Source organism: Macrosteles quadrilineatus, unplaced genomic scaffold, assembly GCF_028750875.1.
Source record: "Macrosteles quadrilineatus isolate MER2022 unplaced genomic scaffold, UCM_ALF_1.0 Scaffold_9__3_contigs__length_116548681, whole genome shotgun sequence".
NCBI lineage: Eukaryota > Metazoa > Arthropoda > Insecta > Hemiptera > Cicadellidae > Macrosteles > Macrosteles quadrilineatus.
The window spans coordinates 96,683,594-96,700,057 of NW_026542602.1; the positions used below are offsets into that span (position 1 = coordinate 96,683,594).

The 16,464-nt window shown below is 35.8% G+C and overlaps 2 protein-coding genes across 3 annotated transcripts; one reads left to right on the plus strand and one right to left on the minus strand.

The window, feature by feature from the left end:
* Nucleotides 1-2,354: 2,354 nt before the first annotated feature.
* Nucleotides 2,355-9,776, minus strand: LOC129004047 (histidine protein methyltransferase 1 homolog). 2 transcript variants are annotated; one of them, XM_054432422.1, is made up of 6 exons: nt 9,536-9,776; nt 6,860-7,102; nt 5,998-6,155; nt 5,221-5,441; nt 3,985-4,100; nt 2,355-3,415 (listed from the first exon to the last, which is right to left on the minus strand). In XM_054432422.1, exons 1-6 carry the CDS (start codon nt 9,597-9,599, stop codon nt 3,366-3,368), a joined length of 852 nt encoding a protein of 283 aa, XP_054288397.1. In that variant the 5' UTR covers nt 9,600-9,776; the 3' UTR covers nt 2,355-3,365. The 2 variants fall into 2 exon arrangements, with proteins under 2 accessions (XP_054288397.1, XP_054288398.1); XM_054432423.1 differs by lacking the exon at nt 6,860-7,102.
* A 4,055-nt stretch (nt 9,777-13,831) lies between these two features.
* Nucleotides 13,832-15,923, plus strand: LOC129004051 (uncharacterized). Its single transcript, XM_054432431.1, has 2 exons — nt 13,832-13,922; nt 15,567-15,923. The coding sequence occupies exons 1-2, from the start codon at nt 13,905-13,907 to the stop codon at nt 15,897-15,899; spliced, it is 351 nt and encodes a 116-aa protein (XP_054288406.1). The 5' UTR covers nt 13,832-13,904; the 3' UTR covers nt 15,900-15,923.
* The last annotated feature ends 541 nt before the right edge of the window (nt 15,924-16,464 follow it).

The window sequence follows — 16,464 nt, forward strand, 5'->3', positions numbered from 1 at the left end:
TAAAAATAAAAATAAATAAACAATATCAGCAATCTGACACATACACTCTAGTCCCGGTAATCCTAACACGGTTAATCCAAACGTCCGCTTAATCCGAAAACGTTCCCGAAATTATTTTTCAATAAATTTGCACTATACAAAAGGCAATGGGAGGTTTGTTTATTAGCAAAGATTAAATTTACAAAACAATAAAAAAACCTATAAAACAAAGAAATATTTTGTAAGAAATATTGCACACTGTACTGAAAAATGAACTTAGGTTAGGCCTACTTGTTATTAGACATGAAATCCTGCATCGTCATTTGTTGTAGTTTTGTCAGTCTGTTTTTCGCCCCGTAGTTCTGCCATTTTCTCATGAACATCACATCTGCAGGCCTAGCAGTAGACTGTTGTTCAAGGTCAAGCACTGCAGGTCATTGTGTGTCACTTTCTCCTCTCCTCCCCTGCCCACTGGCTCGTAATCACTACCCTCCCCCTCAACACCCTGAACATGATCTTGCGTCAGTGCTGCTATTATGTCATTGTTAGTCAGATTCTCTGCACTATTGCCGTCCGCCGCCATCTATTCATCCACGTCCTCTTGGAACGTATTTTCACAACCAGGAATGTTTTCAATCATTGGTAACAAGTTAACTGAGTCATTTTCGGTAGGGGTTTCTTCTAAATCTTAAGATGTCCATAACTTTTTTCACGATTTTCTTTTAGCTCCAGCTGTCACATTTTCCCAAGATTCAGCGGCCCAATACACAACATCCTTTACGTTTGTCTGTTTAATTTTTAAACCAAGGGAAATGCATCATCTTCAATTAAGGACTTTAAAAAATGTTTGCAATTACTTTAGCTTCAGTGCCTGCAAAACTCCCTGGTCCATTGGTTGCAGTAAAGACGTCACATTTGGTGGTAAAAAGGCAGCCTTTATTTCGCCACATGCAAGTTTGTCGACAACTGGGTGGGACGGCGCATTATCTATCAAAAGAATGGCACATGGGGGGATGTCATTTTCTTGGCTAAATCGTTAAACAAATGGTACGAATTGGTCATGGAGCCATTCTTTAAACAGTTTCCCGTCCATCCAGCCTCTCTTCTGGTTCCTATAATACACTGTAAATGACTTCATGTTAATATGTTTGAAGGCTTGAGGCATAGCAGCTTTGCCTATCATCATGAAAGGAAGCTTATGATTACCAGCAGCATTGGAACAAGCCATTATGGTTACTTGGCCCTTACACATCTTAAACCCATTAGCACGACTTTCTGATTCAGAGGAAAAGGTCTCAAATTTAGGCCTTACTTAAGAAATATCTTAGGGGGAATAATTTCCTTCACTTATTAAATTATGAAATAAAGCAAGGTATTACTGCACCGCAGCCTAATCTGAGGTAAGTTGTTCACCGGTGACAGTAAGTTGCCGAATATTGTGGCGTTTTTTCCACCGGTCAAACCAACTGGTACTGTCCGTGAAGGAACAGGGTGTTCAACTGTATTACCTTTTCTTGAACAATAGGTCCACTCAAAGGGGTTCCCCTTTCCCTTTCTTGGGAGAACCACAGAAAAAGTGCTTCATTAACTTTGTCAAACTGAGACTGCCACGCTGTTTGCCGATTTTATTGTCTCAGAAGACGTGTCAGCAATTGCCCATGCGCACATGCCTCTAGAGCAAATCAACCATGGCCATGAGTTCAAAATAATTTTTCAGTGCTGGTATAAAAATTATAACACAAAAGAAGAAATATTTTAGGGCTGGATTGAACTGTTGTACAGTAATGGCAATAAAACAAACTTTTATTAAGTCCTATACAATTTTTATAAAACTAAATAATTATTTACATCAAATATTACAAACTGATGTATTTTTTGGAAAATTCTATTGACTTACTAGTTAGGCTGGCTTACTAGAGCAAATTAAATTTCTAGGAACACCAGAAAATGGCCACACAACTTAAAACTGATGGCTTAAACATGTATGATATGTTTTTGTGCCCCCTAAACCAAGAAGAGTTGAATCTGAATTACATAGCCTTAACAATTTAAGAAACAAAACAAACTAAGAAGTATTTAAAAACAAAGGATTTTTATGGGAAATTTGAATAATCCCCAATAGACTGATTACCATTTGTTAATAGAGTCCCATAGGTTCTCTATTCAGGCCATCATGTAGTAAGAGCATGATAGCGAGAAATAATCACGGTGTTGTCTTGATCGTAGGAGCAATATAATATATTCAGTGGCGTATCCAGGTTTGGAGCGCCCTGGAGCTAGGATGGCCCAAACCGTCCCCCTGTACTGGGGGATCTGGGATTTATGGTATACCCGCCATGGGGGGGGGGGGGGGGATTAAAAAATAATAACTGTAAACTAGCGTTTTTATACAATTGAACATAATAATTTTTAAAACATAGATTAATATTTTTATTGCGTTTATTATATTTAACCTATTTGATTAGGGTATTTGAAAACAAAAGCATGAATTTAAATAAAGTTCATTGGAAGGAACTTATCCTTACTTAGAAATCTCCCCAAGAAAGGGTAACTTTACCACGTAAACACGCGTGTAAACACGCACGTAAACAGAAGGAACTGAGCAAAGGACGCAAATTTACAAATGACATTTTGATGTTGGTGACGTCTAAGCACTTGGTTAGAAGCTAATGCCCGTTCGGGCATTATCCAAGGCATAATTGAACAGTACAAACTAAATCGGGGTTTGGCCGGCCTAGCAGCTTTAACTCAACTCTGTTCAAAACTTACCTCCTCACCACCCGCAAACTTTGTAGACATATTTTTAACCGAATCCATAGTTCATTATTAGCACTAAACAACAGTGGTATAAGCCAACAACTCGAATACCGGCTCGCGGGGCACAATAAACTTAACCTCACGAATCACTACAGTATACACTTATTTGACTAATCAGTGATCTTGTAATAATTATGTTGACAGATCACAGCACACAGCGCTCGTTGTGGCAATAGTTAAAACTACCATTCACCTTCCTTCCGCCCCTACCACGCTTGACAACAACATAGTAAAAAAAAAAATCCTAGCCTGTCGCCTCTCCCGCCACCTAGTGTTTGCCGCCCTGGAGCAACTGCTTCACTCACTTCACTGTCCCTACGCCACTGAATATATTGAAATATTATTTCAACTTACAGTCGTTTAAATATAGTCTTAGTTATGCTATGATTTTTCTTAAATTTCCAGCTAAAATGAACAGATTGGTTATTCAAGGTCCCGATTAGTTTGCATTGGTGGGATGCTATAATTAACATTTTTAGTAAGAACTTGCACTCTAAAAATTACAGCACTTGCAGTTTTCAGGTCCATTAGCAAAACTGAGTCTCTTTTTCAAGTTATTTTTTCGAAGACTACGACTTCCCATTTTTAAATGTTAGTTTCAGTATCTCCCTTTGGACTCCTGCAACAAAATAATGCATCAGAAAAATTGACAATTTCTCAAGTCATCTCAATAAAAGTTCAACTTTTAATTAGAAAGAAAATAACCAAACGTTCTAACTAGGCCTAAAAATACATACAAGCATCTTAACAAAAATCTGAAATCTTTATCTGACTTACTGAAACCTGGGATTCAAGCCTTAGAACTAGGCTTGGGTATGATTTACGTGATTTTTAGTGTGACAGACTAATTAATCTAATCAATCGTCTCGGTCAGGTCTGGTGTATAACTCTGAGGAGTTAACACTTCTGTGTCAGAGTTTAATGGGAGAAGCCCAGCTAAAATAAACGGCTTGGATGGAAGGTTGGGTGTATTCATTGTGAGTTGCATCTCATGTCAAAGCATTTTGCCACTAGTTTTTTTTTAATTAAAAACATGCTTCTTAAGAACTAAAATTTGTTGTTCTTAAGGGAAAACATAATAAAAATTGGCAAAGTTAATTAAAAGAATAATCCCTAAACCTCAAGAGTTAACTTTGATTTTGCATATTGTTATGTTGATGTCTTGGCTTTCTGTAAACAAAGACAAACCTTGTGAGCACTTCCAAACAGTTTCAACTTCAAAGACGTTCTTCTCTTTAACTAGTTTCTCAAATTGCTTTATACTTCCACCAACTCCGAAGTAGTATGATTTGGCCCCAATCAAACTACACAGTTAAGGAAAGTATTTTATTTTGCCAAATTTTTTGGTGAATTTGGAATTATCTATATTATGAAAGATATTATTAAATTTGTTGGATTATTGTATCTGGCAATTAACCCGTAAATATTTATTTTTATAGGTATAGGCATATTGGGTACCAATTTAAAGCTCTTATCCTCTAGATGCGCCTTTTTTGGGTTTGGATATCCCGTGAAAGCCTTCGTCCTATAGGCTTTTAAAATTTCAGTTTGTGCTGAATTCTGTTGTCAATCATCTGAACTTTTTCAAGTTTACATTTATTTACATAAAAACAGATGAACATGATACAACTATTTTTAAATCCATACAAAAATGGGGTTATCAGTTGGTGATGTTTTAGTGAATTCAAGTAAAATATTGTAATGTTATTTGTATAAATGTAAATAAGAAAATGGCTTACGTTAGATTTTGTGTTTTTATAGGAATTTGTGTTTCACAGTATGTTTCATTAGTTTATTGATTATAATTTTTCTAAGATGCTTTGAAGAGATCAGTGATAAGTTCATTATTAAATAGACGATTTTCAACTTAACTCAGAACAACAGAAAATTGTAAACTAATTGAAATATATCACAGATTTTGAAGTCACAATGTGACGCTGGCTTGTAGTACTGGTTATTTTACTTTCCTAGTTGTTTTAGTGACAATGTGGTGTGTTTCTAGTAACTTTTTTAAGTACTGTTCAACTAAATGGAGGAAGAATAAAAGTCCTTCCACTTAAACCATAGAGGAGTAAGGTACAGAGACAACTTGCTTATGGGACGAACACGTGTGCAATTTCAGCTCTAGTATGTTGTGACAAGCAAGTAAGAGCCCAAGTGGCGATCACTGTGCGATAATTCCTATCAGACAGGGCACATGGTCTTCCTTCACCATGAGCGTTGTAGTATCTGAGAGTGAGGGGGGACAATGTTGGATTTTGTCCTAAACACCAACGACTAATGCTAGACACCACTTAGGTGTACCATTGAATATTTCCTCTGTACCTGACTTTTCTGTGGATAAAGTTTCCAATAAATTCTACGTTGCTCTTTAAATAATAATAATAAAACATTGCTTAGCAAAATCGATAAAACAAAGGATACGCCATTCCGTCTGGTTTCAGTAACCGTTTGATGGTTTCATGCAGTTTTGTGTAGTTGGCAGGATTGTAGATAGTCTCTGAGGTGACGATTAGGTTGCAAACAGGTGACAGGTCTGCAAACGAAGCCCAATCACCGGAAAAGAAACTACACCGAGACTGCTGTGAGTCGTCTGCATTCAGTAGGACATTGGCGATTGTTACACACCGGAGAACATCTGCATTCTAGAAAAACTTATGAAATTTAGGTCGTATTGTGGGCTCTGTTCAGTTTTGTAATATATATTATGATACTTTTAAACAGTAGTTAAAAAAAAAAACATTTTGGTGACAATAAACGAGAACATAACAAATAACATAGCTTAATACTGCTGATAGGCAGGACACAACATGATTGGACCGAAGTTATGTCTAGACTCAAACTCTCATCTTAAGTTTAGTCACGCCCATCAGCAGCAGTATTTTCTTTACTATCTCCTAAACTAGTTTAGTTGCCCTACAGCAAACGTCCTAGACACTTAAATGCCGTTATTTACACCAATTTATCTGATGTAAAGTTTAAATATAGTGTGTTACGCATCCCAAATGGAAGTGAAAATTACTGAGCCAAGAAAATGTTTCAATGTTACCTTTTTTGTTTTGAAAAATGGAAAGCTTCGCCTGTAACAAGAGTTGAAAAGTTAAAAAGTAGCCTACCTATCTTTGTGGCATCTCAATTTCAAATATCACAAAGGCAAAACAAGGTTACTGCTAGAAGGCAAGAAAAATTAACTTCACTTACATAATCCTGAAATACAACTGACTTCGCACCCAGCTTGAGGGCCAGTATGCCTAGTAGACCGAGGCCGCACCCTAGGTCTAGTACGACCTTACCCGAGACTTCTGACTGATGTAATAGTCCAGCTACATCATGAGTACATTCCCACAGCTTTAGACCACCTTGAGAAGAAAAAATGTGTATTAAAAAAAGTATAGTTTTGATGAGTTAAGTCGTATTACAACTGACAAATGAAAGAAGAGCGATTATTGTTATGAAGCATACAGAATCAGTTATCAACAAAATTTTTAACCTTAATAACTTATCTCTGACTAAAATGCATATCTCAGAAACAAACATCTGAAAAACAAAAGAAATAAAAACTGTGTAAAAATACACTGATTCTTTGTGAAGTTGTAGGCCTACGTACTAAGCTACTCACCTGATATGGTTTGAAAATTTTAGTCTTACAAATAAACTGATTCTTTGTGAAGTTGTACGTACCGTACCATGCTACTCGCCTGATATGGTTTGAAAATGTTAGTCTTACATACACTGATTCTTTGTGAAGTTCTATGTACTAAGCTCCATTGCCTGATATGGTTTGAAAATGGTAGTCGTTAACTAAATCATTTAAACCGACCATGGATTACTTTGGCAATCAGGCAATAATTGATAACCCATTTACTGGTGAGCACTGGAGACTCCATTCGATGGAGGAATGTGGTCTGTTTCCACAGAATAAACATCAATAATCATAATTTATTCCCTGTTTTGAGGTAGCCTATTAAAAAATATATATAAAATCATGAATAATTATTAGCCACAATGGATTATTCTATAAACACTCAAGAATTCAACCTACTAAACCGATCGAGTAGACTACCTTCATACTTTGATGGAATCAGATCAGAATGATTTCTTTCAGCAAGACAAATATTTTCTTCCACATCAAACTTTGTACTATTTATTACAGAGGAGACTGTAGTTCCCTTAATGCATGACAATACTTCTGAGCCAATCTTAACTTTCTCAACGTCATTTGGTTGGAGGATGTCGATGGAAATAGCATTTTTCAAAAAAACTTCATTCGCTGGAACCCAGTCTAAACTGATTTCACTGCTTTCCTCTAGAACAACAGTTTTTAAATTTGATTAACCGAATCGTAGTTTCGAATTTAGTACTATGCTGAAATTTGGATAGGTACCTGGAAACTCAGGAAAAACATCACCATACACTAAAATTAATTCTGCATTCCATTGACAATGGTATTAAAAATACGATCAGTGACTAAGCATATAGTAAAAGAACTTTATACAAACACAGTTACTGTAATCTTGGTGACAGTACAGTAATTAGGCCTACCGTACTGGCAATGAGCGGGGCAGGGGTATGACTAGGCGTTCCCCACAAAAATATTGCATGGGAAGGTAGCACGGGACTTGTATTTTAGCGCTCACATGTTAGTATGGCGCACTACTGCTGTAACGGGGTTGAAAAGTTAAAAAGTAGCCTACCTATCTTTGTGGCATCTCAATTTTAAAATTTTACAAAGCCAAAAAAAGGTTACCTACTGCTAGAAGGCAAGAAAATTTCACTTACATAATCCTGAAATACAACTGACTCCGCACCCAACTTGAAGGCCAGTATGCCTAGTAGACCGAGGCCGCACCCTAGGTCTAGTACGACCTTACCCGAGAACCTTTACCCAAGTGGTACCGTACGCTGTTAGTTTCTTGATTTTAATATTTTAATTAGCTGTTCTACCCGTGCTTTGCAATGGGAAGAGGAAGTGAAATAGAAACATTAATATTGGTGGTTTGGTTTCAAAACTGATAGGCCTATGTATGATTTATAGGCTACTGTACCGTAATTGAAGACTGGTAGGATAGTAAGATCAGGGCTACTGTATTTTACTTTTTAACAGTTTGCTCAGGCTGTAAGGGCTAGTGATGTTCGATACAGGTCAATGAATCGATACGGCGTATCAATATGTATCGGAACGGGATGTGTATCGACAAATGTATCGTATCGGAGCGGGATGTATCGATACGTTTATCGTATCGTATCTTCATGTATCCATGTTTACCCGTATTGGATCAAATATCGTATCGTATTTGTTATTTCAAATTTTTAGAAATAAATGCAAATATCTCGAATGTACAAGCTGGGAGACAAAATACTACGTTACTTACATAACCTCTAACTTCCGGTAAGCCCTCAAAATCTGAAAACAGATTTTGTTATTTTTTCCCCTAGTTTTTGCACATGGATACTTAATATAGAAAACGTACTATAATGGTGGTGGGTAGGCCGACTGACACATTTAATAGTAAAAATATGCACAATGAGAGTGCCACTTCCATTAGGCCTAATGATGGCTCTAGTTTTGAGGTTATTTGCAAAACAGCTGAAAATACATGTTTTAGGCCTATCAGTGTTTTTGAGGATGGTAGGGTAAAATATCAAATTTCCACTATACTACATTTGGGAGGATAGTAACTTACCTTAAAAATTAGAGTTATATTAATAAACAATACGATATTGGTTCTTAGGTGTATCGATACGCTTCCGTGTATCGATATTTTCCAGTCCTTGTATCCATATTTAAATCGATACGCACATCACTAGTAAGGGCTGGTAGACCTCATTGGTTGTGAAGGCATAACCTAAATGCTTATGGTTCTGCCTTCAGATGGTGGTAAACTTATGTGCAGTTCCCTAATGATATCAAATTTGCATGATGTGTAAGTTTAGGTGTCCTAAAACCTTGTACCGGTACACTAATTGTTTACTATTAGTTGACTGAACTTGACTTGTGCTTCTACCAGCATGTATTTATATAATTTGACTGTGTCTCATGCAGTTATATAATGTCTACAGACAAATAAATATCATTTCATTTAATTTTGTTTCAAATAGGTTAGGCTGAGGCGTGTCTCAAACTTTAGGTTAGTAGGTCACTGGTGGATCGTACTGAACAATTTGAATGGGTTGCAGGAAAAGAGCACACTTTTGTGGGTACAGTACTACCTTTTTTTTGGCCACACCCAACAATCAGGAGATTTTACTGCTGAACGGTCTTGTGGGAACCAGAATATCATTTAGCAGGCTCTAAAGGTAATCTAGAATAAAATCTGTTTAGAATTGTACAACAGTGGTCTGATTTCAGTTGCTCTGGGCATTTAAACGGAGGTAAGAGGAGAAACGCCTGCACTTTACTTTAGGTCCTACGCTCATTCGAATGAAAATATCGATTGTTTCATTTGATATATCGTTTGGTTAGTTAGGTTAGGTTAACCTTGATCGGGAGTACTTTTAAAACCTCGAGAACTACTACTAGGCTTTCTTGTGATGAAGTTAGCAGTAGGCTATTACGATTCTGGTGGAGGTTAATGAACTTAGTTTTAAGTTACAATTTATAATATAGGCCTGAGCCTAAGTTAACAAGTTATATTGATTTAAGCACATAGTCCTAACGTAAATACCACTGATAGTTTGAGGATATCTATAAATCAAATATAAAGTATAACAAATATGAAATAGCAAGTAGGGACTTTACCTTTTTTTAAATCAAGACTTTGTTGTGCATCGTGACATTCTGAAGCAAACCCAAATTTAAACATTTTCGTGGATTTCGACGAGGTATATTTTTTAATCCTCCAGGGATCGACTACACTATCTTAGTTAGTTAATAGTTTGATACATAATACAAGTCATTTTGTTTAATCATTTTAAAATAGGTCTAATAAGAAATAGAAAAGTTTATAGGTTATACATTATGTTGTTTTCCAGTATTTGACATGACAATGACAATTGACAATACACAGTCAAACAGTCAGTACACAGAATACAAAACAACACTTTATTATCATTTTCTTCTTCTTTCCAATATATTTTCTACGGACTATGGATGAAAGGCGATGCATGCTATGCTACTGTAATATCTTTTATAATGAAACGTACAAAGCTCGATGTGCATCACTTGTGTGCCATCAGTTCATAATTCTTATCACGATTACAGTACTAGAAAAATACTTCTTATATTTGCACTGTTGTTATATTGTTTACGCGAAATTACACTTTTTATTCACATTCGATTGGCGGACAGTGTACGACGTGGGAGTAAGAGCCGGTGTGAGAGTTCATGCCTGGCCACCTTTAACTCCAGTCCAGGGTGGCCTGGAATTAAATATGGCCGTGGTTAAATTACAAAACATTTTTTTTAGAGACTAGGAATGCTGCAAAGTGTTTCGTGGTGCGTTGTAATATTCATTTTCCATTTCAGTTTGATGAACTTGAATGATTAACTTTGCTGTTGGCTGTTGTAGCCTATAGTTTTTGAGTAGGTAAGATGTCTGTGTTACCGTAGCTGATGAATTTCTCCACCTTATTTGGCATCTTCAGGGGTCTTCTTAATTAAGTCATCTTATTATCACTAAAACACTATAGTCTATATTTACAATACATTTTTTAAGCAAACGGTTGCCATTATCGTGGTTGGATCGATCGGACAACGCGACGTGATGGAAACACAGCGGAGTCCGGCACAGCCACCTTTAACTCCAGGCCGCGGCCTGCTAGAATTGGCAACGTCGCAAGTGTTATTTAGCGCCAGACGTCCCATAAAGATAACATGGCAAACGGACACCAGCTCATTAATTCGAGTACTAATAATTTAAAATTAAATTTATGATCATAAATTTATTAAAAGATTGAAAATTAAACATATAGAATAGAAATCTAAAACAAAATACATTTAAAATATATTTCTGTACATTTAAAGTGGAGTCAATCAATAGCCCAGTCACCAAACTTTCATGCTCTTAAAAAAAAAACACACAAATACCATTAGCTGCCTCCAAACAAAACAGCTGTTACAACACCCTACTTGACACACGTTGTCACTCGAGGTGGCCGTGAGCGAGTTGAGGCCGTTTAACAGTTGAGGCATAGCATATAGACAACTATTTTGATTGTGGTTGGTTGAAGGTAGTTTGGAGTTTCCTGCCTCGGTATATGCCTGGGCGGGTGTTTTTTTTTTAAGAGGTTGGTGGCCTCTTCTCTTTTAACCTTGCATTTGCCCATCCACATAGGCGGTGCGTGGAACGTATCCAGCAAAGCAAGGGGTGAATACGTTTATATACGTTTTATATACGTAAATCTGATTTCGATCAAATTTGGTACAAACGTGTAAACCTACTTTTATTCCAACGAGTTCGCAAACCAGCATATGATTGGACCATGGGAACGGGGATGTATGGGGGGATCGGGGGAATTTGTTTTTTCTCTTTTTCAGCCCAAAACATAAAATTTCCCAATTTTTCTCTAAAAACCATAATTTCAATACACGAGAGGCTTTCTCTTCACGATCCAATGAGGTTTCCCAGCGCAGGACATGTCATGGTGGGAGGCTTCACCTCCCAAGAGTTTCTCTTGAGCTTGAGTGGAAGAGCTTCTCATATTTGGACCTTCCATTGTACAATGGGCTACCCGATGGCCTGAAGGTTGTTGCATCTATCAAAACATTTAAAGAAAAACCCTATAAGATGTGTTAAAAAAAATGTTAATTATTGTCTTAGTGTCTAAGTCTAATGGCCAAATATTAGAATAAGGTCTAGTATAGTGACGAAAGTTGTGTATCACGAAAAGCTGGTGTACCAGAGAAATGCCTAATAAAGACATATTTATTTATTTATAATATAGGCTAGCCTATAAACCTATAGGGGTGTTATTGTCTTAAAAAGCACAAACCTTTATTTTATCATAAATGAGCCTGCACTGCCCTAGTATCTTCTTCATATATAAGATAATACAGGGAAGTGATGTGATGTACAGCAAATTCAAATTTACTATCGAAAATTTGATGGGAAATAATTAATCTACCTTGTACCAGCTACTACACAAATCCTTTGTTAACAAACGTTGGGCTGATGAGATAACACGTCCTGTCAATGTTTATTTTACCTTATTTCATACAACGCTGGTTCTGTCAACAGTTTTGAGCACAAAGGCTATTTCCAGCTTTTGACATGATAACGCACAAATGGATGAAAATCCTTTATCATAGCATGCATGCCACTGTTCAAAGCTTTGGCAGATAAGGATGATTTTACTGTGAGTTTAATCCCTGGTTAATTTGTTTATTAATTTTTTTATAATTTATAATTTCATTTGAGCAGTACATGAAAATGTCTACAGTAGTAGATAAATTTTCTTTTCAGATTTGCAAAAAAAAAATACTATTGTTGTATTTAAGTACATACCTTTTTTTGAAATGCTCAGTAGTTTATCCCTTCTCTGTGTGGATTCAAAATTATAATACCTATGCTTTATAATAATTGTAAGCATTTGGTGTGATTGCCAGTTCAAATAGTATATTTTTTCACAAAATAGTTGTATTGTATATTGTAAAACCAAGGACAAAAATTTAAAAAGTCATTCATAAAAAAAATGTTGGACAAGTGTTTGGCTTAACGACAAGTTAAGCCTTGATAGGAATTATTTCTTGAATATGGAATCACATTGATTTACCTGCTGTCACAAACTCTCTTGTAGGTTACTGCTATGGTAATCATCATATATAGAAATTATTTCTTTTTTGCAAAATATAACTCACAATTAATGATCCTGGCTAATGAAACATGTCTGTCGTCAAACGTCATAATGTGGCCTTGACGACGGAAGGCCATAATTTAATTCACAATATTACAGTAAGAGTGAATGCAAATAAATAAGTACAACATAATATCAAGGTATAACAACATAATATACAAAGTTGGAATAAATTAAATAACATAATTGAGAAGAGGATAAACCTGAGGATGAGGCAGTCGCCACGAAACATGTAGTTTGTCTACCAACACTAAACAGGATATTGTAAGGTAACAAAATAATTTAATTAATATAAAGCAATATCCAGAAGTAGGACAATGAATTCTAATGAAACAGCTGATCCTAGCCAGTAACAAAGCTACACAGATCATCTCATTACATTCTACACTCATTATTTGGGTTAAAATACTGCACCTAGGTGGAGTACCCATCTCAACTAATAACTCTAATAGTAACATTTTGACTGGTATAATCTACTTTTTGTACCAATAGTTATTATTATTATTAATATGGCTGACAATTAAATTCGGAAATTCATTCAATATCTAATAACCCTCATCAATCTGGATTCCATTGACACAAATCTCACTAAACCTTGACAGCTGGGGCCCATTTCATAATAAACTACAAGTTACAAGTTACAACTTGTAACTTGTAATTTCCATAAGATTTGCATTGGGCGATCAGCTGATTTACTAATAATATTAGTTTGTACTTTATTATGAAATGGTCCCCAGTTAGTAAAAATGTCATACAGCTGTTTAGGAAGTGCTAACAAAAACAATTAAGTTTTGATGCACAGTTTACAGGGCTTTGATAATTTATTATTTTTTTTGTTTATTCAGAAGATACTATTCCATCAATTTTTTAAAGAGGAGTTTCATATTGCACACCACAGAGTAACCAATAAGATTTGAAATATTACTGCCTTCCTTCACATAAAGTTTTAAAATTTAACCATGAATTTAATTAATATAAACAAATTTGTACTCTTTTTAGTCTAGAGCAAATTAATTTTACCATAATAATCTAAAAGTGAAAATTACTTTAAAGTGTAAACCTATGACACCAATGACATTCAGTTAGTGCTATATTCTTCCATTGCTAAATACTCATACAAACCCCAATGACATCTCATGGACATGAATGATTGATTCTGGGAATCAGCTGGTTGAAATGTTGACTTAGTGTCAAGACATTGCCAACTTAACAAACACTAATGTCAAGTAGACGACAGGTCTACCAACACAACCACCTGCGCCTACCAAGGTATATAAACCTAATGAGAGCCCAAGATATCCACTCCAACTTTCAAAATGAAACACTTCATCTGTGTAAGTATAATTTTGTCATTAGCTGTAAGTGGTAAGTTAGCTACCTACCTAGGGTTAGATTCAATTACTGTGACAAACTTCACTGGCTATTGTGTGTTGTTTAGTAACATGGAGGTTCCCATCTTATTCTATTTTTTTTTGCTATATTATGATTAAAGAAGACAAAAAGTAATTTTCTGCAAATAGTTTGATAAAGAAAGAAATTCCACAATCTCTAGACAGTTCTGCTTACCAGTATACTTAGCTTTCAATCATATGTTCTGTAAGTGTTTTTTTATATGTAGAGTAGTCTATGGTAGAGTTCACTTATATAAACCTTTAAAAGAAAAAAAAGTTTTATAAGTAGGTTTAGGTAGCCTATGTAATATGTGTAAATACATTATAGACATTGATTTATATATATCTCTCTCTCTCTTGGTGGAGTGGACCTTTGCAAACCTTCACAGGTAAAATAAACAAGTTATCAAGTTACCTCTAAAAATCTACCAGTTTGGTTCTATTTCAAGGTTTCAAGATTTTGAATAACTTTTAGTCTTAGCCAAAACGCCTAAGAAGTCTGGTATTGCAATAGTAATAGCTATTTACCTTACAAGTGTAGTAAGAGCGTTTTTACATCACGCAGGTGAATGTTGTGCAACGAGCGGAAGCGAGTTGCATAATTTACCGAAGTGATGTAAACACGCTCTTGCGTAACGTGTAACGTACAAGATTTTACCTGACCCGACAATATACAGGAGGTTACGAACAATATTTTTCATTATCCATTTCACTCATCTTCTAATAGTAACGTTCATTTACAAACAAAAGCTAGGTTAGGAAAATTCTTCAAAACATAATAAAATTCAAGCGCACAGCTGATTTCTAGCGTTGAACGTCGTTGGCTCCATAGAGGTATTTTTTTTAAGTTAAGCACTCAATGTTATTTAAATGGGTTTCATTACATCACCGAGTGAGTTTTTTTCAACTTTACATCACTCGAGAAGTAACAAAGTTATATACATCACGCTTGGGATAGGGAAGTTTAACATGGCGGGTTAGGTAAAAGAATAAAAACCAATCAATACGGGTAAAATATCTTAAGCATGCTTATTCAACATCTGGAATGTAGAAAGTAGTATCATTTAAGAAAAATGGATATGAAACAACTTTTTATTATTTTTTGATACAATTCATAGCTTTTGGTCTGTATAAAAGTGCACTTATTTTAATTTTTTTGTGCAAAAAAGTAACTTGATTCAGTATGGTGTGTCGGTCTAGAATGTTTATGCTATAGTTTGTTGACGAAATTTAGGCGTTTGAGGGGATGTTTTTCTGGGTTCCCCACCACTTTTTTCATAAAGTATGTTACAGCTGATTGACGGTTTGAACTTATTAACAGCTGTCCAGCTGTTGTTTTGAGGGTAGGGGATGGAATTGCTTCCCCTACAACAGCTTAAATTTTGTTACCAGAGTATAGTCCCTCCCCTCCTTTGGCCCTTTGGGCCTTTGAATTGTTGTTTGCCCTTCAGTGACCAGAAATGATACATCAAAACAGTTAGTGAATGTTGTATACAGAATTTAAATAAAAATACTGAAAATTACATGAAAACATTGAAATTCAACGCCTTTGACAGTTTCACCAGATAAACGTTCTCTATTTTACAGCTGTGCCTGCTCGTTGCTCTAGCTACCGTGGCTGTGGCCCACAAACCCCACAAACCCTTCAAGGGGATGAAGCAATCCTTCAAGGCTGGTTCTGACTCCTCCTCCTCCTCCTCCTCCTCTTCGGAAGAGGACGCTGCTCCCTACGCTCCCACTGTTGGACAGAAGACATCCTACTCTCAACAATCCCACTCCCACTCACACGTCCACTCCGCCACAGTACATGATGGGAGTGGCAAGAAGGTTACCACTACCACTTCCACTCACGGAGGCTCTGATAAACCCACTGTGACTAACACTCACACCTACACTCACTCTTCCGAGGAGTCTGACTGAATAAATCAGCCGTGACATCTGAAATTGTTGGATCTTTTAATTTCCTAAATTCTTTTTTTAAGACTCACAGAATGATTTTTTGAGTAGACATGTCTGTAAATTGTTGTGTAGGATGTAGTTAAGTGAACATAAACACGGTCTAGAACTAGAAGCTTAAAGAAGCTGTTGAATCCTGGGTCCTTTGGTTTACCCCAATACCCCAAAGATTGAGTACTAAAATGAATCCGAGATAACGGCCAGTCCTTTAGTGAAGTTAACTGTGTAGTCTTCTCCCGAAAACCAAAATTTAACAATATGTAGCCTTTTAAGATAATCAAATCAAACCTAACCACACTGACCAATAAAAAGAAAACAACTACAAGTATGGGATTAACTAAAAGAATCCCACTTTTATTATTGCTGTACGTAATTAAATCTTTCACAATGATATGGAGTTGTTTAAATGACATGGCAATTCTAATTTTAAAATAAGTACAGTAGTTTAAATGTGCACAAAACCTGGAACAAATGCAATAAACAACAAATGTTTTATAATATACAATTGGGAATCAGTAATATTTTTTTT